Genomic DNA, 20,170 nt, shown 5'->3' with positions numbered 1-20,170 from the left:
TAATTGCTTCGCTGTTTTAACTCGCTTTTTCCGATATCGTCAGCCTTTAATTAAAAAAAAAATATTACTTCTTTAAAACAGCAACAAGTAGTTAAACCCGGATCGAAAGCTACATTAAGGAGCCCTCGCTTGGACTGAAGACAGACCTCCATTTGCACAAAACTCTCCACTCCAGCGCCAGCTGTGTATTTTTTTTAAAGATATCTATTTTTAGCCGCAGAAGGTCGCGGCTTAGATGTGGTGTTTTAGATTTCAGTGCGACTTTATTTTATCTCCCAGTGAACTGTGCCTTCGTGTGGCTCAGCAGTCCAGACAAGGTTGTACAGGCTGTGACAGAGGCGCATCTTACACCAGGATATATCATTTTTAACAAAATACATAAATCGCCGCTGAGTTTCAGTTGATGTTCGAAGTTTTTCTGGAGTCTTTTTAGCAACCTATTCGTCGTCTTAAATTTAATGTTCTACAACCTGGTTTAACTGGGAATCGAGCGGGCTCTGGACCGCAGATACTTCATGAAGGAGAGCTGGTTCACTCGCACTTGAAGAGGTTCCTTTCAAATTGGATTTAAACTTCTATTATTGCGAGACAGCTGTGCGTTTTCTAAAAAAAAAAGGGTTGCTCTCTGATGAGTAACATTCACAGCTTTACGGGCTAAGCAGGGCGGACGGGGCTCAACTCCAGGTTTTAAATCGCGAACTCGCGCGTCGGCTGTGTTGCAGTCCCGATCTCGGACAGGTGCTGGCGATGGCTTCGTACCCGCTCCGGAGACCCTTCGCTGTGCTGCTGGCCGTGCTGTGCGCGGCCCTACCGGCCTGTCTCGGGCAGCCCGGGCCGGCCGGGGAGAGTCGGGGAGGCGGCGGCACCTGGAACCAGCTCCAGGGTGTGGTCGCCGACGGCTGCGGACGGGCGCGCCGGGCGGCGGAGTCGGTGGTCGGGCCGGAGACCCTGGACAGCGCGCTGGAGGTGAGGCTTGAGCCCGGCGCTTTCCGTCCTCATGCGCCCGGGCTGGACTCTGGGCTGGGCTCGGAGATGGAGCCTGGGGGTTATTCTTCTCTTACGCCGGGAGTGACGGCTACTGGGACATCACCTGAGGTTTCTGGGCAGGGGGACGGCGCCCAGAGTTCAGCCTATCCTCTGTGACCTTTGACCCTCCCGATTCAGCTGCCGGGTGTCGGTGCTGCCCAGGACGTGGGTCAGAAGACAGTTTGCACTGGTTGGCACAGAGACATGGCGCTGTGGTTCCCAGCCCTGGTCCAGGGGAGGAGGCAGGGGGTTAGTGTTACTGTTAGTGTTGGCTTGCAGTTCAGTTGATCTCTTCATCAGTGGTGTTGATTGCCACCCTGAATCGATCTGTCTGTTTGCTTGTTCAGACTTCTGTTCACAAACCCTTGAGCCTAAAATTGCACAGAGAACGCAGCCCCATAACCGAAGGTGCAGTTCCAGTTAAAGCACTGCGTTCTTGCTGGGGTGTTGATCCGCTGTATTGGGCCCGGCTCCAGGGGTTCTGGTCTGCTGTATTGGGCCCGGCTGCAGGGGTTCTGGTCTGCGATATTGGGCCCGGCTCCAGGGGTTGTGATCTGTGGTATTGGGCCCGGCTGCAGGGGTTCTGGTCTGCGATATTGGGCCCGGCTCCAGGGGTTGTGATCTGTGGTATTGGGCCCGGCTGCAGGGGTTCTGGTCTGCGATATTGGGCCCGGCTCCAGGGGTTCTGCTGGTCTGCGATATTGGGCCCGGCTCCAGGGGTTCTGATCTGTGGTACTGGGCCCGGCTGCAGGGGTTCTGCCAGTGAGGCAGCAGTAACGCTGACCCTGTCCTGGCAGGTCGCTCAGAGTGCGGTGAGAGTGCTGTCAGAGGGAGCTGCAACTGGGCTGAACGTCGTCGCTGGACTCTGTATCGAGCTGCTGAAAACTGCAGAGGTCAATGGTGAGAGATGATGTTCAGTGGCTCACATGTCATTCTGGTCTCCCTGTGCGCAGGGTGCACTCTGCACTGACACTGTCCTGTTGTCCCGCACAGTCCGCCTGACCACGCCCCTCTTCACTGCCGAGGAGGTCGCCAAGATGATGCAGTGGGGCCTGGCCACCCTGATTGGATACTGGCTGATCTCCCTGGCGCTGCGATTGGTTGGCTCTGTGCTGAGGCAGATCCTGTGGCTGGTCAAGTTCAGCCTGTTCATGTGGGCTTTCTTCTCCATCCTGTACCACGTGGAGGATCCGTACAAGAGGGCTGTGCTCCTGGTGGCCCTGCTGGTTGTCTCCGTGCTCCTGGGGGGGATGCATGGGGCAACGGCAGACGACAAACACCGGAGTCTGGAAGCCAAGATGGCAATACTGGAGAAACAAATACTGGACCTGAAAAGGAATTCTGGAAAAAAGAACGCCATTAGGGAGTGAGAGAGAGGGGTTAATACAGACACACTGACTGGACACTACAGTACATTAACACTGCACTGAGAGAGAGGGGTTAATACAGTCCAGACACACTGACTGGACACTACAGTACATTAACACTGCACTGAGAGAGAGGGGTTAATACAGTACAGACACACTGACTGGACACTACAGTACATTAACACTGCACTGAGAGAGAGGGGTTAATACAGTCCAGACACACTGCCTGGATACTACAGGACATTAACACTGCACTGAGAGAGAGGGGTTAATACAGTCCAGACACACTGACTGGACACTACAGTACATTAACACTGCACTGAGAGAGAGGGGTTAATACAGTCCAGACACACTGACTGGACACTACAGGACATTAACACTGCACTGAGAGAGAGGGGTTAATACAGTCCAGACACACTGACTGGACACTACAGGACATTAACACTGCACGAGAGAGTTATTGAGATAGGAAAGTATCTGGATGTGTGTGCATTCTTATACCTTGTAGTGCCCTAGGGCCCTCAAGTCTTAGTGATATATAAGTATGATATTTAATTGTTTATACATTATGAAAGGACATGATACAAGATGATAAGACGAGAAGAAAATGTCTACAGGAAATCTTATTCCCTGTGTAATTGGCATATTAAACACAGCTAAGTGACTGTTTCCTGTATGGAGCTAGCAGATTGTGTGTAATGAGAGTGTGATGTGTGTTTATGTGTTGTTGCATGTCTATGATTATTATTTGTTTTTAATCTGTATTTTGAGTGTTGTTTTTTGTAGTTTTGTACGGTCATATCAAAGAAAAATCTCATATCTCATATCTCAACATTTTGTCTCATACTGCTTCCCCACACTGTCTCAAAGATGTAAATCAGATCAGTGGTCCCAGTACAGATCTCTGGGGTACTCCTCTAATTTCATTACGCTAATTAGAGTATTCACTTCTTATCTGTTCCCTCTGTTTTAGATTTAATAGCTAATTCTCTGTCTAGACACATTTCCCTCAATGCATACCACCTTACAACTTGAGAATTAATTGTTTTTGGGGAACTTGACAAAAGTGCTTCTGAAAATCTTAACACTCCATACCATATGCCCTATTTGTATCTATGTGTATCTGTTCCTGTTGTTGCGTGTTCAAAGATCTCTAACAAGGTGAGACAGGAGCTACCTTTTCTAAATCATCGCTGAGTATATTTCATCCAGGTCCCCTACTTCAGTTCTAGTGTTTCCATTACTTTACATGCAAGAGGAGTCGGATGTCTAGGTCTACAAGCACCTGGTTCAGTTTCTCTCCTGCCTGCTTTATGAGAAAGGAGTTACAGGAGCTATTCTCCAGTCTCTGGGTCCTGTCTCTGTGTTTAGGGACTGTTGGAAGACCACTGCTCTTCTCTCATTGCCTGGACAACAATGATGGTGAGATCCCACCGGGCCCTGGGGAATTATTAACTCTGGGGGCTTCTGGGACTGAAACTCTTCCTTTTCGCCGCTGTATATCAGTCACGTGACTCTTCCGCCATCGCAGGGGACCTGGGTGACGTCACTCCCTGAAGAAAGAAGACGCAATATCTTGATAACGCAACGTGTTTCAGCTTCAGAAAGCGGCAGAAACGCGACTTTCAGCAGCACAACCCGGCACAGACAAGTGACGTTGTTTATGCTGGTTGATAAAAAAAGGCTTCACGGAGCTCTGGGTTCCGTTAGGACGTAAACCAGAAATTCAACCGTGAATTAAAACCGAAGTGTGCAGCAGTTACCAAGCCCCGGTAGGGGGTATTCACTCCTTTCCGTACCGTGTCTTAGTTTAGGGCATCTTACTCGGCTGGTTTCATCCGGCTACTTCACCGAGTGTGCAGGCGGAGACAGAGACTGGTCCCTATAGGAAGTAAACGTGCTGACAAGATTTTAAAGTATCATCCAGGTGGGGCTGCACACTGGTGGTGGTGGAGGGGATCCCCATTACCTGTAAAGAGCTTTGAGTGGAGTGTCCAGAAAAGCGCTATATAAGTGTAAGCAATTATTATTATTATTATTATTATTATTATTATTATTATTATTATCATCATGTGCGCCACTGGGCAAGACTTGAAGGATTGACAGGAATCTTCTTTTTGACTTTTAAACCAGAAGGATGAGATGAATTTGAGATGTTGAGGTAATTTAATCGGATGCGGGCGACATTGCCACCTCTCCGCGCGGAATGGTTAGAAAACGGATGGACTGACAAAACCAAAACCAGAAGAAACTCCGCAGGAACAAGAAACCCGAGGCCTGAAAACCCACGCAGGGTACAATCACCCGCACCCGCTCACTGCCGGCGGGGCTCGGGCGTGGCCGGAAGTCTGCACTGACACCCCGCGGGTGCAGAGGTGCCCCGGAGCCCCCGGAGAGAGCAAACACTCCCCACTCACACACGATCCGCTCAAACAGGCGAGAGGCGGCAGAGCGGGCCGGGGGCAACGTGAGCAGGACGGATATATATCCGCCCACACCCACTCGTGTCGGCACCACTGTGGTTTCGGGGGGCTTCGTTTTAATTTGCTAAGAACCGAACGCCCCTCGAAGGCAAACTCTGCACGGGGTGAAAGTCCTAAGGAAGCAAGAGCTTCGGCACTTTGAGATCGAAAAGATGTCCTGGGGTGTTTATTTAAAAAAAGTGACGGCACGTGTCACGTCATCGCCACGTGGGACATTACGGTCAGCGGGAGGAAGTTTCACGCGCGACGCGCCTCGTCGTCCGCCGCTCCTTGTGACGTCACAGCGGTCTCCCTGCCGCCCCGCGCTGCTCCGGGTGTTAGTCTCGAGGGAGGCCAGTCAGCTGTCACACCGGATCGCCGCGAGGGGCAAAGTCGCACCATGTCGCGCATTCCTGAGACACAATGGCGAGCAGGGATGTGAAACACAGAGAAGTGAGTTTGCCCTTTTCTGTTAGCCAGAGAATGAATCTGTGGAATTTATTTTGTTCTCAGAATATGGGGTTTGGAATCTAAATGTGACCCATTCTGTGTGTGTACATCTGTTTCTACTAGGAGTGATTTATTTTTAATGTGTGCCTGGCTTGACTGGTGTACACTTTGAGTCATGTCTTAATTTTGACAGGGAGTTAAAGAGTGAGAGAACATTACATCTGAATCTTTATTCTGTGTCAGTGAGCACTGATAGTTGTACATGCTGTAATGGGCATCCTTAACCCCCATCTTCCCTTCTGGTTGGTGCCCAGCCCAGTTCTTAGCCATGAGGAAGTCACAAACGGCCCATCCTGCTCGTTAGTAGCTAATTGATCCAAGACTCTCATCCTGAGAGAAGTCAGGGTACTGGCTTCAACAACATGGCAGGGCAGCTTGGTCCACACTCCCACCACCCTTAGTGTAAAGACGGGACTCCTGTTCTCATGCTCTTCCACATACAGTATGTCCTCTAGTTCGTGTTTTACTGTTCATTCTGAAGAAATCTGCTGGGTTGAATTTTTCAGTGACTTTGAGGGCTTTGAATAGAGTTGTCTCAGATCTCCTCATGGTTTTCTGAGACAACTTCATGGTCTTCTGTCCATCAGTGTGGGACACTGCCTTCAGACTAAAGAGACTCAGTTCCTTCAGCTTGTCAGTGTGGGACACTCCCTTCAGACTAAAGAGACTCAGTTCCTTCAGCCTGTCAGTGTGGGACACTCCCTTCAGACTAAAGAGACTCAGTTCCTTCAGCCTGTCAGTGTGTGTCACTCCCTTCAGACTAAAGAGACTCCGTTCCTTCAGCCTGTCAGTGTGGGTCACTCCTTTCAGACTAAAGAGACTCCGTTCCTTCAGTCTGCCAGTGTTGGACACTGCCTTTCAGACTAAAGAGACTCAGTTCCTTCAGCCTGTCAGTGTGTGTCACTCCCTTCAGACTAAAGAGACTCAGTTCCTTCAGTCTGTCAGTGTGGGACACTCCTTCAGACTAAAGAGACTCAGTTCCTTCAGTCTGTCAGTGTGGGACACTCCCTTCAGACTAAAGAGATTCCGTTCCTTCAGTCTGCCAGTGTTGGACACTGCCTTTCAGACTAAAGAGACTCAGTTCCTTCAGCCTGTCAGTGTGGGACACTCCCTTCAGGCTAAAGAGACTCAGTTCCTTCAGCCTGTCAGTGTGGGACACTCCTTCAGACTAAAGAGACTCAGTTCCTTCAGTCTGTCAGTGTGGGACACTCCCTTCAGACTAAAGAGACTCCGTTCCTTCAGTCTGCCAGTGTTGGACACTGCCTTTCAAACTAAAGAGATTCAGTTCCTTCAGCCTGTCAGTGTGGGACACTCCCTTCAGGCTAAAGAGACTCAGTTCCTTCAGCCTGTCAGTGTGTGTCACTCCCTTCAGACTAAAGAGACTCAGTTCCTTCAGCCTGTCAGTGTGGGACACTCCCTTCAGACTAAAGAGACTCAGTTCCTTCAGCCTGTCAGTGTGGGTCACTGCTTTCAGACTAAAGAGACCCAGTTCCTTCAGCCTGTCAGTGTGGGTCACACCCTTCAGATTAAAGGGACTCCCCCTCCTTGCCTAAGTCCTGTCCCCAGGCCTAGTTGGGTTTCCTCAGTGTGGCGCAGTAGTAAGGGTCAGGGGTCTGGCCTCCTCAGGGGAAGGTTGCAGGTTTAAGCTGGTCAACTGTGAGCAGGGTGCTTCACTCCTGCAGCTCCTGTGTCAACGGGTGCAAATTTACTGCAAAGAGGAAACAGTCAGCACCCCTAGAACCAGATCACCCCACCCCGGAGAACAATTTCACTATCAGTTCTCGGCCAGAAAGGATCTGTACTGCTGCACCCCAATAACTGATGGTGCTGCACCACAGACAGATGAGATCGAGCCCCATTGTAAGCTGCTGTCTTTGTGTTGTCTCAGGGTGTCCCTCCCCTCGCCGGGACGGAGGTGGCTGACTTCCTGCTGGATCAGCCTCTGGGAGCCAAGACCCCGATCGTCCCCGGAGTTCGCACCACTTTGTACACCACCAGCCTCTGCGAGAGGGTAAGAGCTTCTCTCTGGACATGAGCACGCAGCAGTTAGTCCTTCTGTCTCTTTCGGCTGTGAGCTGGGGATGAGTTAGAGGTATACTGTGAAGTTGACCCGACCATCTTGGCTCAAAAGTCGAGCGCCATGGTGTGGCCTTGAGCCAAGATGGCTGCCTGTTAACTGAGGAAACAGCTCCAAAAATGAGGCACGGCTGGTCTGAGTAAGCCTTTAGCACTCTGGAGGACGTTTTACTACCACATGGAGAGAAAGGAGCTGTTAGGATAGGATCTGTGTGGAATCCCACTCCCCCTGAGTGCTACATACTCACCCAGACCAGCTGTGCCACATTCTGCAGCTTTTCTCAATGAACAGGTGTCCATCTTGGCTCAAGGCCACACCAGTGGCACCAAGTTTTGAGCCAAGATGGTGGCTTTTTCACTGAGCCACCTTTTAGTACAGCAAAGGTTCCTTGTGGGAAACCCAGAGGGGGAGTGAGAGTCAGAGACCACAGTTGAGCAGAGGAGAGATTCAGTGAGGATTTGCACCCCTCTCTGTCCAGTCTCGGGGACCTCACCATCCTACTTCATCCTGCATCACGGCCTGTGACTATCATTACCATTATTATATATGGCACCGAGGTGCTGTGCAATAAAACAGTCCAGCAAGAGCTGCAGGGAAACACAGGTGAAAACTAGAATTGAAAGCTGGCATATAAAAGTGAGTTTTAGAAAAGTGATTTTGAAGATAGATGTGAAATGCCTGACTTGGGCTGGGAACTGAGATAAATATTGGTAGTTTTCGGAACATATAACAGTAATATGTCTGGGCTGCTTGTTTTAGACCCTGGGCATGAATACACATTTCGCATACCCCAGCTTGCTCTCCATGAGACACACAGACACACAGACAGGGAGAGAGCCTGGGGTCAGAGCGCAGGGTCTGCCATTGTACGGTGCCCCTGGAGCAGTTGGGGTTGCAAGGGACTTGCTCAGGAGCCCAACAGAGTAGGATTTCTCTGCCGGCTGCAGGATTTGAACCGGCAACCTTGCAGCCACAGGTGCAGATCCTTAGCCACAGAGCCACTGCTCCACCCCAATATTGGTAGTTTTCGGAACATATAACAGTAATATGTCTGGGCTGCTTGTTTAAGACCCTGGGCACGAATAAACAAACACAGCCTACAGAAGACAAGCCTACTACTTTGCAAAAGGCAGCACCAAAACAGCAATATCCGCATGTCAGGGATTTGAAAGCAGCTGAATTCCCCTCCAGTTCAGCTTGCTGTTGAACGAATGCACTGGCGCCCCCTGGTGGCTGTGGGCTGACATGTCGCCTGTCCCCCCTCGGCAGCTGCATCAGGACAGCGCGGATTTTGTGCTGACCGACCCCAGTGGCCGGCTGCTGGACAGCACCTACAACAGCCTGCACGACCCCAACCTGAAGCAGTTCTTCAGCCAGCGCGACCGGCAGCGCCTGCTCGTGCGCCAGGGCCTCCTCACGCCGCAGAAGAAGGTGAGTGAGGATGGAGGCCGGGGGCCGAGGACGCAGGCGGAGGGCAAGGGGAGAGGGTCTCACCACACCGTCCTGTAATGCTGGCTCTGACAACCTCGGCCCCTCCGTGACCTCTGTGACCCAGGAACTGATTCTGACTGCGGCTGCCCCATGAGCCCCATCTGGAAACCCTGAGGCTGAGCGCCTGAATGGCTCCTGCTGAGCCCAGACCCAAGCCCTTGCCTCTGCACCTGCCCCTGACCTTTAACCCTGCTGCTCATCTGATGTGTGAGCAACAGTAGAGGTCAGAGGTCACACCCAGTGTGTTGTGGTGGCTCAGTTGGAAGAGCTAGTTGAAAATCAATATAGGATGATATTTGATATAGGACAACATTCAGAAGCGTGACCCAATAGACAGGCATCCTCTACAGAGTCAGTGCTGTGTCGCCTCTCTGCACTGATAGTCCTTCCTCTATAGTCTCAGTGCAGAGCCTGTCGCTGTGTCGCCTCTCTGCACTGATAGTCCTTCCTCTAGAGTCTCAGCGCAGAGCCTGTCGCTGTGTCGCCTCTCTTCACTGATAGTCCTTCCTCTAGAGTCTCAGCGCAGAGCCTGTCGCTGTGTCGCCTCTCTGCACTGATAGTCCTTCCTCTAGAGTCTCAGCGCAGAGCCTGTCGCTGTGTCGCCTCTCTGCACTGATAGTCCTTCCTCTATAGTCTCAGCGCAGAGCCTGTCGCCGTGTTGCCGCTCTGCACTGATAGTCCTTCCTCTAGAGTCTCAGCGCAGAGCCTGTCGCTGTGTCGCCTCTCTGCACTGATAGTCCTTCCTCTATAGTCTCAGCGCAGAGCCTGTCGCCGTGTTGCCGCTCTGTGCTGATTGTCACTGCTCCTGTGTTGTTCTGAAGGTGATCTGCAGCACTAAGGAGTTCAACCAATACCGGGAGTATCTGACCATGGTGAAGCTGGACTGGGAGAAGAGCTTCTTGCGAGAGCAGGTGGGGGTGGGAGCCCGATCGAGCTGCCGACAGCGGGGTCTTGTCGTCTCCTAACTGTAGGGGGTTGCCTTGCTGACCGACTCCCTGGTTTTTACAGAAGGAACTGGTGAAGAAGTTCCTGGTCCTGCAGGAGAAGAAACAGATCCCACCAGGAATATCTGTGTGCCACCTGCGGGAGTGGCTACTGGATTGCGGGAGTGCCGCACGGATCTGGAGGTGAGGAGGAGGAGGGACGCTGGGGAGCTTGGAGCACTGGGCCCTCATGTGCACTCATGCTAACATGTGGCCTGATGGAAAACAGGAAGGGGTCAGATCCAATCCAGGGGAACTTCACTTACCATCAGGCCAAAGTAATCAAGAAGGAAAGATGCAGGCAGTTGTGTAGATCACAGCTAGATCGATTGAGAGACAGGTAGACAGTAATGAACAGGAAGGTGACTGGCCCCAGCTTGGACACACAGATTGACAGAGCGAGAGGTCAGGACAGCACTTAGGGCCTCAGGTTAGGGCTGTGGGTTCAGATCTCAAGTGGTCCTGAGGGTTATCTGCTGTAACCTTGAGAAAGTCTGTGTGCTGAGATGGCTCTAATCACCATGTTTGTTGCTTGCAATAGCTAGAATTCTCTAGCTAGACTGGTGGCCTGTATATTATATTCTAGACAGATGGAGCTGACCTGTATATAATATTATCCATTAATTCTCACGGCCCGTATACTGACCTGCTCTGTGCTCTGTCTGAAGGGCCCGCAATGGCAGGACTGAAAACCAGAACACCCACAGCTACTCGGAGCTGGTAAGAGACAGGCGACAGCGTCACTCCCTCCCACACCCCTCCTCACCCTCACTGCAGTGTGTAAATATTCATCAAGCCCACAGGCCTGTTCCATCTCCAGCCGGGAGATGACGAACATCTCTAGATGCCTCTGGATCATGGTTTTAAATGTTCCATTCATGGTCAGGTGACTGTGAAGTCCCCATTGCCTTCTGGGTAATGTTGGTCTTGTCTGAACTACATCTTGTCTGAGCCAGCTGCCCTTTTACAGTACACTAGTATCGGTGATAACTATTTGAGTTCTAGATTAATGATAATTTTCCTGTGCAGTGGACACCCTGACAAACATTACTGTGTCTTACTGTGGTCTGCGTGAGCACAGATCCCACTGCCCTGATTAGCTGTGCTGTTTTTGGAAAGAGTCTGGAGGTCGTACTTGACTGGGGGTGTGTAGCTGCAGTCTGATGGTTTGATATGATCTTAGCCTGCTCCTTCAGACACATGTGTTCGCAGCAGTAATGGCCGCAGGGCTGGCTCTCCTGAGAAGCCTGGTTTAAGAATCTGTGTCCACCACTCTGGAGCTCCTGGCTGCAGGAGTCAGTGCGGCGGCATGCTGACCTCTGACCTCTGACCTTGGCGCAGGCCTGGCGCGAGAGACTGCGTCAGCAGCTGCAGGAGCTGGAGCTGGAGGTCCACAGGGAGCTGCGACTGGAAAGGCGCTGGGACAAGAAGGTACCGCCGCCCTACAAGAAGCGCTTTTCTGCAGAGCTGCCTGTCGACAGCAGAGAGAAGCAGGGTGACTCTTCACCTGGAGGGGCAACCGTCATCCTGCTCTGACCTCTGAGTCACTAGGAGGGTCCCAGCTTAGAATCCCTGACCCCTGACCTCTGACCTCTAAGTCACTAGGACGGTCCCAGCTTAGAATCCCTAACACCTGACCCCATGATCCACTTTGAGTTGCCAGGACAGGGTCCCAGTTTAGTATCCCTGTCCATTGACCCCTGATCTCTGATCCCTAAACCATTCTAAATCACCATGAGGGTCCCAAGTTAGAATCCCTGACCCCTGACCCCTGACCCCATGACCCAACATGAGACAGTCACTGCTCCTTCAGGTGGTCTGTTCTTCCTTTGGATCAGATGTCAGTCTGTGGTCCTGAAGTCACCCGTCAGATAGTCATGACACAATGATCCCTGTGTGTCAGAGCCTTTCTAACAGGGCGTGTCTTGTGCTACAGAAGGCGCCGAAGCAGGACATGCACTTGGCAGCAGTCCCAGAGGAAGCCCGTGTCCACAGCGAGGCAGGTGAGACTCGGCCCGTCTGTCTCCTGGAACTGCTGGCTGACCTCCACGGCCATGGAGATCTGCTCAGAAAACAGGGCTTCCTGGGGGTCTCAGGGTATCCCAGAGACTCTCAGCGTATCCCTAAATCTCTCGGGTATCCTGGGGACTCTCAGGGGTCTTCAGAGACTCTTGGGGTATTTCAGGAACGTAGTTATTGCGGTTAATTACTACGATAGTTTGCATGCTGATTTCCCACGGTCTCCTCCTGTTTTGCTTTTCCTATGATTTGATGTTTAAGGACACTGAGGACAAGACCAGTCCGATGCACCAGTGGACCCCTGGGGCTCGCGCTCATGTGTGGTGCCGGTTTGTTCCAAGTCCAGAAGGTCGTTCTTACTGACCTCTGACTTGTGCTGGGTTAGTGAAACCGAGAAGGAACTTCGCTCACTCTCTCCTGTTCTTCCTCAGCAGTGAGTCAGACAGAGACCCATCGTTCCTCGGCTCTCCCGTCTCGTGCAACAGAGACGTCTTTGTCCCCAGGAGAGACGAGCTGCCGCTCAGAGCCGCCCCAGAAGTCTCTGAGCATGCATCTGACCCACCTGTGAGTTTGACCCAGTATCCTGGCTCCCTGTTGCTTGATTTCTCTTGCAGGCATGAGAGTCACTGTGGGTGTGTCAGATAAAGTGTTACTCCCACTTTGGATGTGTCTGATACAGTGTCACTCCCACTATGGGCGTGTCCGATACAGTGTCACTTCCACTGTGGGCGTGTCCGCTACGGTGTCACTCCCACTGTGGGCGTGCCTGATACAGTGTCACTCCTACTGTGGGCGTGCCTGATACAGTGTCACTCCCACTGTGGGCGTGCCTGATACAGTGTCACTCCAGTTGTGGGTGTGTCTGATATAGTGCACTCCCACGATGGGCGTGTCTGGTACCGTGTCACTCCCACTGTGGGCATGTCTGATTACAGTGTCACTCCCACCGTGGGTGTGTCTGATACAGTGTCACTCCAGTTGTGGGTGTGTCTGATATAGTGCACTCCCACTGTGGGCGTGCCTGATTACAGTGTCACTCCCACTGTGGGCGTGCCTGATACAGTGTCTCTCCCACTGTGGGCGTGTCTGCTACAGTGTCACTCCCACTGTGGGTGTGGGCAGTTCTAGTTGCAACAAAAACCAGCAAAGACAGGGATCCTCCAAGATCAGGACTGAGAAGCCTGCAATTTCCAAGATGCTCCTAAAATTTTATGCACGCACCTTCCTATCTCGAGTTCTTCAAACACCCAAAATTGCTGACTAAAGATCTGATCAGCCCATTTGTGATCAATGTAGGTCCATTAGCTCCCGATGATCATGGCGGAGTACTGGCATGCAGGGGGATGATTTTTTTAATTGATGAAATCAGTGTCTGCTTTAACAAAACAGAGACAGGATACCTGCAGCAGCAGGTGCAGAGTCTTACGACGTGTGTCCAGATGTTTCCTGGAAAGCTGTCCAGCTCCATACTGATTCTGGATAGAGCAGAGCAGAGCTGTGAACATGTGGAGAGGCCACATCAGTGTCAGCACTCACAGATAACCGCCATGGTGTCTGAATGCTCAATCACGATGACTTGTGTCAGCTGTGTCTTGTCTCTTCACAGAAAAACGAGCATAGAAGAACAGCTAAGACAGAGAGTGAGTATTCTTCCAGCCTACCGCGCACTGCCACACGTCACTAACTACAAGCCCAGGTTCGGTCCAGCTGAATGACAGCGGCTTACTTGGCCGAAGCTGAAGGTCCGAGTGAAGGGCTACCTCATGGGCACAGCAGCTCCTCCCCTGGGGTTTGAACCCGCAACCTTCTAGTCCTGAGGAGGACCTGATCACCGCTGCACGGTGCTGCTTGCTCTGAAAATGGCCTTTTATTTTCTTCCATGTTTCTGTAAGACTGCAGCCTGAGCTAATTGAGTACAGGGCAAGGTTTCGTATGATTTATAACAGTAAATCCTTTGATAGAACAGTGCACTCCTTTTTTATCAGCTGCTGTTATGATCTCTGTAGGTGTTGCACTTTGACTAAATGAAGGTGGTGCAGCTGTCCTGGGTTCGATTCCGTGCCGGGCTGCCTGTCTGTGTGGAGTTTGCATGTTCTCCCCGTGTTGAGGTGGGGTTTCCCCCCAGTGGCAGTGGGCCAGTGGCCTGGCTGCAGGACGTGGCCGGGTGCCTGGACAAGGCCCCGGTGAGGAAGACGAAGGCCCTAGCCGCCATGTCTGTTGTGCGCAGGTCTCCGCGGAGGAGCTGGGCCCCGTCCTGGGGGGCCTCGTGAGATGGGTAGTGACGGCCGTGAGTGACATCCTGATCCCGGCCATCCAGGAGTTCGAGGAGTCGCCCGGCTGCCCCAGCAACACCTCGCTCCAGTGCTGCGCCAGCAGCTCGGGCTCCCGCTGCGAGCTCAGCCCCCTGCACAGCGCCAGCCCGGGCGGCAGCGCCAGCGGCTCGGCCTCCCGCTGCGAGCTCAGCCCCCGGCACAGCGCCAGCGGCTCGGCCTCCCGCTGCGAGCTCAGCCCCCTGCACAGCGCCAGCCCGGGCGGCAGCGCCAGCGGCTCGGGCTCCCGCTGCGAGCTCAGCCCCCGGCACAGCGCCAGCCCGGGCGGCAGCGCCAGCCCGGGCGGCAGCGCCAGCGGCTCGGCCTCCCGCTGCGAGCTCAGCCCCCGGCACAGCGCCAGCCCGGGCGGCAGCGCTAGCGGCTCGGCCTCCCGCTGCGAGCTCAGCCCCCGGCACAGCGCCAGCCCGGGCGGCAGCGCCAGCGGCTCGGCCTCCCGCTGCGAGCTCAGCCCCCGGCATAGCGCCAGCCCGGGCGGCAGCGCCAGCGGCTCGGCCTCCCGCTGCGAGCTCAGCCCCCTGCACAGCGCCAGCGGCTCGGCCTCCCGCTGCGAGCTCAGCCCCCGGCACAGCGCCAGCCTGGGCGGCAACATGGCCACCCCAGAGGCAGTGGAGGACGCCCTGATGGAGGTCGACCCCCAGGAGTGTCCCCCCTCCGGAGCCGAGGAGGGTGAGGACCTGGCGGGGTCCCCCGCTGGCCCGCCGCTCCCCCCGCGCCCCCCATCCTCGCCCCTGGTCAAGGAGGCGGGGGCCCTGGTGTGGGACGTCATCTACAAGGCGGTGGACATTGTGAAGCACCTGCAGGCCGGCGCCAGCAAAAGCGCTGTGGCCGCCTTCTCAGTGTCGTCCGCGGAGGTGCGCCCTCTGAGCCCCCCAAACCTGCAGTGCCCCCTGAGCCCCCCGAGCCCCCCCAGCCCGCAGTGCCCCCCAAGCCTCCTGAGCCCGTCCCTCAGCCGGAGGGCCGAGAGCATGGTGTGGGGTGTGGTCTGCAGGGCCGTGGAGACGCTGCAGCTCCTGCAGGCGGAGGCGCAGGCGGACTCAGTGTCGCCGGAGAGAGTGACCTTTGACCCCCCCTGCCTCCTGGACACCCCCGAGCCCCCCTCCTCCAGCCAGGCCCTGCGCTGCCGGTCGGTGGAGAGCCAGTCCTGCGCCGACAGCTCGGCCTGCAGGCTCCTGGGCGGCCGGTCGCCGGCCCGCGGCTCGGGAGAGCGTTCGGAGGAGGACGTGGAGCTCGGCAGCCTGGCCCAGGAGATCGTGGGCGTCATCCTGCGGAGCATCGCCGAGGAGACGCAGGAGGAAGAAGCTCTGAAGCTGGAGCTCCAGGCGTCTGCACCCGACAGCCGGCCGACGCCAGCTCCCGCGCCCGGAGAGGGGAGAGCGGTGAGTCCGGCGCCTACCGGCCGCTGTCCGGAGTCCAACCCCTCCTCTTCCTCTTCCTATTGCTCTTTGGCCGAGGAAGACGCGTCTGAGCTCAGCCTCCAGACCCGGGAGCTGGTGAGCGCCGTCTTCCAGGGGATCCAGTCCCAGCTGGCCAAGGAGGAGCTGCAGAGGGCCGGCTCCGGGCAGGGCGGGCGTCCCTCCAAGGAGAGCCTGCTGGCCCGGGAGATCGTGGCGTCCGTGCTGGCCAGGCTGGAGGAGCCCCCCCCCACCGGGACGGCCCCGCGCCCCGCCAGCGCCGCGCGCTCCCACCTGGCCGTCGGCGGCCCGAGGCACCTGGGGGGCGTTCTGGACGGCCTCAGGTCGAAGCTGCAGAGGAGCATGGTCCAGCCCGTCCGGCACATCATCGAGAGGCTCCTGCCCCCGCCGCCGCCCGGCCCCCCCGCCGCCTCCGCCTCCGCGCGCTGCTCCCTGGCCTCGGACATCGTGGCCGCCGTCCTGCAGGGCCTGGCCGACGCCGCGGCTCCGGGGTCCGAGGAGGGCGAGCAGGAAGTGCGCGGGCTCCTCCGAGCGGCGGCGTGCGACCGGCTGGCCTCGGGAAGGTCGCTCCAGCCGGCCGAGGTCCAGGCCGTGTCCAGGGGGCTCGTCCAGGCGGTGGTGGCCAGGCTGAAAGCCTACGTGAGCCAGGAGGCCCAGTCCATGTCCATCTCCAAGTCCACGTCCGAGTCCACGTCCGAGTCCACGTCCGAGTCCGAGTCCCTGTCCCTGTCCCTGTCCCCGTCCCTGTCCCCGTACGAGTCTCCGTCCCCGTCCCAGTTCAGCATCCGCACGTCGTCAGGGGAGCTGGACAGCAGCTCTCCGGACTCGCTGGAGCTGATGGCAGCCTGCACCGCCGGGCCGGAGCCCCAGCAGGGACAGGCCCGCGCCGCCCCCGACCCGCAGCGCGTGGTCAGCCAGATCCTGAGGGCGGTGCGGGCCGCGCGCGGGGGACGGGCCCCGCTGACCGTGGAGCAGCTGTCCACCACCATCACAGATGTCCTGTTCTCCAGCCTGTGCCCGGACAGCCCGCCGGCCCGGCCCAGGCGCGCCCACCCCGCCAGCGTCCCCGTCTCGCCCTCCGCCACCTCTCTCCGCAGTGACGCGGGCGCCGGCCTGCTCCCGGAGCCGCCGGCGGGAGAGCCGGGAGAGCCGGGAGAGCCGGGCCGCGGGCGCTGCAGGAGGATCTCCCCGGAGCCCTGGGCGCCGCAGCGCAGCCATGACGGGCGGCCGGAGGACGGCGCGCCCGCGGAGGCCTGCAGGAGCGCGCCCGCCCTCGCCCCGCCCCGCACCCCCGCGCTCTCGGAGCCCGGCGCCCGGCTGCTGCGCGGCGTGCTGGAGAAGTTGGTCGGGAAGCTGCTGGCGCAGTGCCTGGGCTTCCCCGCGGCGCTGTCCCGCCAGCTGGACAGGAAGAGCGCCCCCGCGGCCAGCGAGAGGGAGGGGCGGCTGCGGTCCTTCCGGCGCAAGCTCTCGGGGTCGGTGGCCCCGCTGGTGGGAGAGGCCGCGCAGGAGCGACGCGTGTGGCCCGACTCCCAGCACCATGACGGCATGCTGGCCGCGCTCTGCAGCCTGCTGGTCAGCATGATCATGGGTGCACTGGTGCCCGCGGACACCCCCCCTGCCCAGCACAGGAGAGGTGAGAGGTCATAGGGCACGGACACCTCCAGGAGGGCAGGAGAAGGGGGATTTCTGAGTCACAGCCAGTGTGTGTATTCTAGCTGGACTGTAGACTGTATATAATATTCTAGATAGATCACAGTGAGTGTGTATTCTAGCTGGACTGTAGACTGTATATAATATTCTAGATAGGTCACAGTGAGTATGTATTCTAGCTGGACTGTAGACTGTATATAATATTCTAGATAGATCACAGTGAGTGTGTATTCTAGCTGGACTGTAGACTGTATATTATATTCTAGATAGATCACAGTGTATATTCTAGCAGGACTGTAGACTGTATATAATATTCTAGATAGATCACAGTGAGTGTGTATTCTAGCTGTACTGTAGACTGTATATTATATTCTAGATAGATCACAGTGTATATTCTAGCAGGACTGTAGACTGTATATTATATTCTAGATAGATCACAGTGAGTGTGTATTCTAGCTGGACTGTAGACTGTATATTATATTCTAGATAGATCACAGTGTATATTCTAGCAGGACTGTAGACTGTATATAATATTCTAGATAGATCACAGTGAGTGTGTATTCTAGCTGTACTGTAGACTGTATATTATATTCTAGATAGATCACAGTGTATATTCTAGCAGGACTGTAGACTGTATATTATATTCTAGATAGATCACAGTGAGTGTGTATTCTAGCTGGACTGTAGACTGTATATTATATTCTAGATAGATCACAGTGTATATTCTAGCAGGACTGTAAACTGTATATTATATTCTAGATAGATCACAGTGAGTGTGTATTCTAGCTGGACTGTAGACTGTATATAATATTCTAGATAGATCACAGTGAGTGTGTATTATATTCTAGATAGATCACAGTGAGTGTATATTCTAGCTGGACTGTAGACTGTATATAATATTCTAGATAGATCACAGTGAGTGTGTATCATATTCTAGCTGGACTGTAGGTCGCCTGTGTCACACCTCCAGATAGACTGTCCATCTCACCTCGTTCCGCAGGAGCACCGGACGCCGGGGCCAGAGGGAGGCCGGAGGGCCGCAGCCGCTGCACAGCAGAGCGGACAGCGCGGCCCGGAGCTTCCCTCCAGGACTTGCCCGGCGCCGGAGAGGTGCGCGCCCTCGTCCCGCCGGAGGCCGGCGCCCCGCTCCTGCGGGCGTCATCCAGGCCTTCCGGAGACGGGAGTGCGGCGCCCTCAGAGCTCTCCCGGCTCCAGCAGGCCGTCATCCAGGCGAGCTCCCTCGCTGACCTGCCGATCCCGTCTCTGGGTCCCGTTGATCGCCCGATTTGCTCCTCCTCCACGTCCTCCTCCTCGTCCTCCTCCTTCACGTCCTCCTCCACGTCCTCCTCCTCCTCATCCTCCTCCATGTCCTCCTCCTCCGGCCTGACAAACATTGTGGAGGACATAGTCACCGGGCTGCTTGGGACAGTGGCCCCGGTGTGCACTCCTCCCGACGGCTCCAGCCCTGCTGGTGAGCTGGACAGGCCCGCCTCAGCCCTGAGCCACATGGCCGTCGGCCTGGTAGACTCGGTGCTGGAGGTGGTCTCTGCCAGGACCAGGGCCTCCCGCCCCCCCACCGCCAGCGCCAGGGAAGCTGCCAGCGCCGCCGCCCAGAGGGACCTGGTGCAGCAGAGCGGCTCCCTGGACGCACTGTGGGAGGCGCTGAGCTCCGGCCCGCCCGAGACCGTCTCTGCCACCAGGACCACCGTGGAGGCCCAGGAGAGGCGTCCCGGGGACACGCCTGTGGGTAAGTCCTGTCCAGAGCCGCAGCCCAGCCTGGCTGCGTCCCTGACTCCACACTCGGGCAGGAGGGGACTTCCTACCTCCAGAGTCACGGGCAGGAGACTGGGGCCGGTGTGCAGCTTTGATCGAGCCTCCTGGGATTGATTTGGCTTGTTTGATGCCAGCTGATAACGCGCCTGTCAGGCTCTCAAAGGCCCACGCTTGAGGGGTCAGGGCCGGGCTGCCCAGGTTTAGAGCATCAGTCTCCAGGCGGCCCCCCTCTCCACTCTTCTCAGATCTGTGAGGCGCTTCCAGGGTGCGGGTGGCGGGGGGGGGGAGTTTTTGGGGTACCATTTGTGCACATGCCACATGGAATGTCCTGGGGGATGAGGTCTGGGGTGTCCTGTGAGTGCAGCCTGTCTGTTTCTCCTGGGGGGTCAGATCTGGGGTGTCCTGTGAGCACAGTCTGTCTGTTTCTCCTGGGGGGTCAGATCTGGGGTGTCCTATGAGCGCAGCCTGAACCCAGAACCCAGAACCCAGGATTTGAGAGAGACGTAAAAATCCAGATTTAAGAAAAATAACGGTCGTCTGTTTTGTCTTTCAGGTCGTGGGGAAGCCCTGCTCAGGCGTGTCCGGCGGGGCTGTAACATTCTGGCAGCGTGCCTAGCCCGGGCATGCTGCTTCAGACCACGGCGCAGTAGATAAAGTAGTCAGTTGCAACACAGGATTGTAAACGTGTCCATCTGTGTGTGTGTGAGTGATGAGTGTGTGTAGTATGAGCGAGTGTGTGTGTGTGTGTGAGTGATGAGTGAGTGTGTGTGAGTGATGAGAGTGTGAGTGATAAGTGTGTGTGTAATTGTGAGTGTGTGTGTGAGTGCTCTGTACAGTCTGAGGAGGAGAAGGAGGTGTTTACTTACTTGACACATAGTTTGCACTTCTGAGAGTGAAGAACCATGACGTTTCTAACTGGGTTTTATCGTTACGTGACTTCGACTCCTAAATCGGGGTATCTGTGCTGTTTGCGCATGGCTCTTTGAGCGCTGTGCTCTGTGTGTGGCTCCCCAGTCCAGTGTGTGTGTTAATAAGGGGGTGACCCTGTCTCCCCAGTCCAGTGTGTGTGT

General features: G+C 55.6%; 2 protein-coding genes across 2 annotated transcripts; both read left to right on the top strand.

The window, feature by feature from the left end:
- Positions 1-619: 619 nt before the first annotated feature.
- tmem109 (transmembrane protein 109) lies at positions 620-3,219 on the top strand. Its single transcript, XM_088919131.1, has 3 exons — positions 620-966; positions 1,824-1,926; positions 2,020-3,219. The coding sequence occupies exons 1-3, from the start codon at positions 748-750 to the stop codon at positions 2,394-2,396; spliced, it is 699 nt and encodes a 232-aa protein (XP_088775257.1). The 5' UTR covers positions 620-747; the 3' UTR covers positions 2,397-3,219.
- Positions 3,220-5,278: 2,059 nt separating this feature from the next.
- LOC148832601 (uncharacterized) lies at positions 5,279-19,754 on the top strand. Its single transcript, XM_088918128.1, has 14 exons — positions 5,279-5,308; positions 7,254-7,376; positions 8,712-8,873; positions 9,755-9,844; positions 9,942-10,060; positions 10,585-10,636; positions 11,258-11,347; positions 11,853-11,919; positions 12,370-12,499; positions 13,542-13,575; positions 14,163-17,310; positions 18,298-18,940; positions 19,022-19,074; positions 19,654-19,754. Exons 1-14 carry the CDS (start codon positions 5,279-5,281, stop codon positions 19,752-19,754), a joined length of 4,842 nt encoding a protein of 1,613 aa, XP_088774254.1.
- Positions 19,755-20,170: the final 416 nt, after the last annotated feature.

This window comes from Atractosteus spatula, chromosome 6 (assembly GCF_055471065.1).
Source record: "Atractosteus spatula isolate fAtrSpa1 chromosome 6, fAtrSpa1.hap1, whole genome shotgun sequence".
Lineage (NCBI taxonomy): Eukaryota > Metazoa > Chordata > Actinopteri > Semionotiformes > Lepisosteidae > Atractosteus > Atractosteus spatula.
The sequence above is the reverse complement of the archived record's forward strand: the minus strand, read 5'-3'. Positions and strand labels throughout refer to the sequence as shown.

What these genes read in the sequence shown, in the direction of transcription:
- tmem109 (XM_088919131.1), top strand. Translation starts at nt 748, where the DNA reads ATGGCTTCGTACCCGCTCCGGAGACCCTTCGCTGTGCTGCTGGCCGTG. An exon ending in CCCTGGACAGCGCGCTGGAG is followed by an intron (nt 967 to 1,823) that starts GTGAGGCTTGAG and finishes CTGTCCTGGCAG; the next exon opens with GTCGCTCAGAGTGCGGTGAG. An exon ending in GAAAACTGCAGAGGTCAATG is followed by an intron (nt 1,927 to 2,019) that starts GTGAGAGATGAT and finishes TGTCCCGCACAG; the next exon opens with TCCGCCTGACCACGCCCCTC.
- LOC148832601 (XM_088918128.1), top strand. Translation starts at nt 5,279, where the DNA reads ATGGCGAGCAGGGATGTGAAACACAGAGAA. An exon ending in GGGATGTGAAACACAGAGAA is followed by an intron (nt 5,309 to 7,253) that starts GTGAGTTTGCCC and finishes GTGTTGTCTCAG; the next exon opens with GGTGTCCCTCCCCTCGCCGG. An exon ending in AAGAACAGCTAAGACAGAGA is followed by an intron (nt 13,576 to 14,162) that starts GTGAGTATTCTT and finishes TGTTGTGCGCAG; the next exon opens with GTCTCCGCGGAGGAGCTGGG.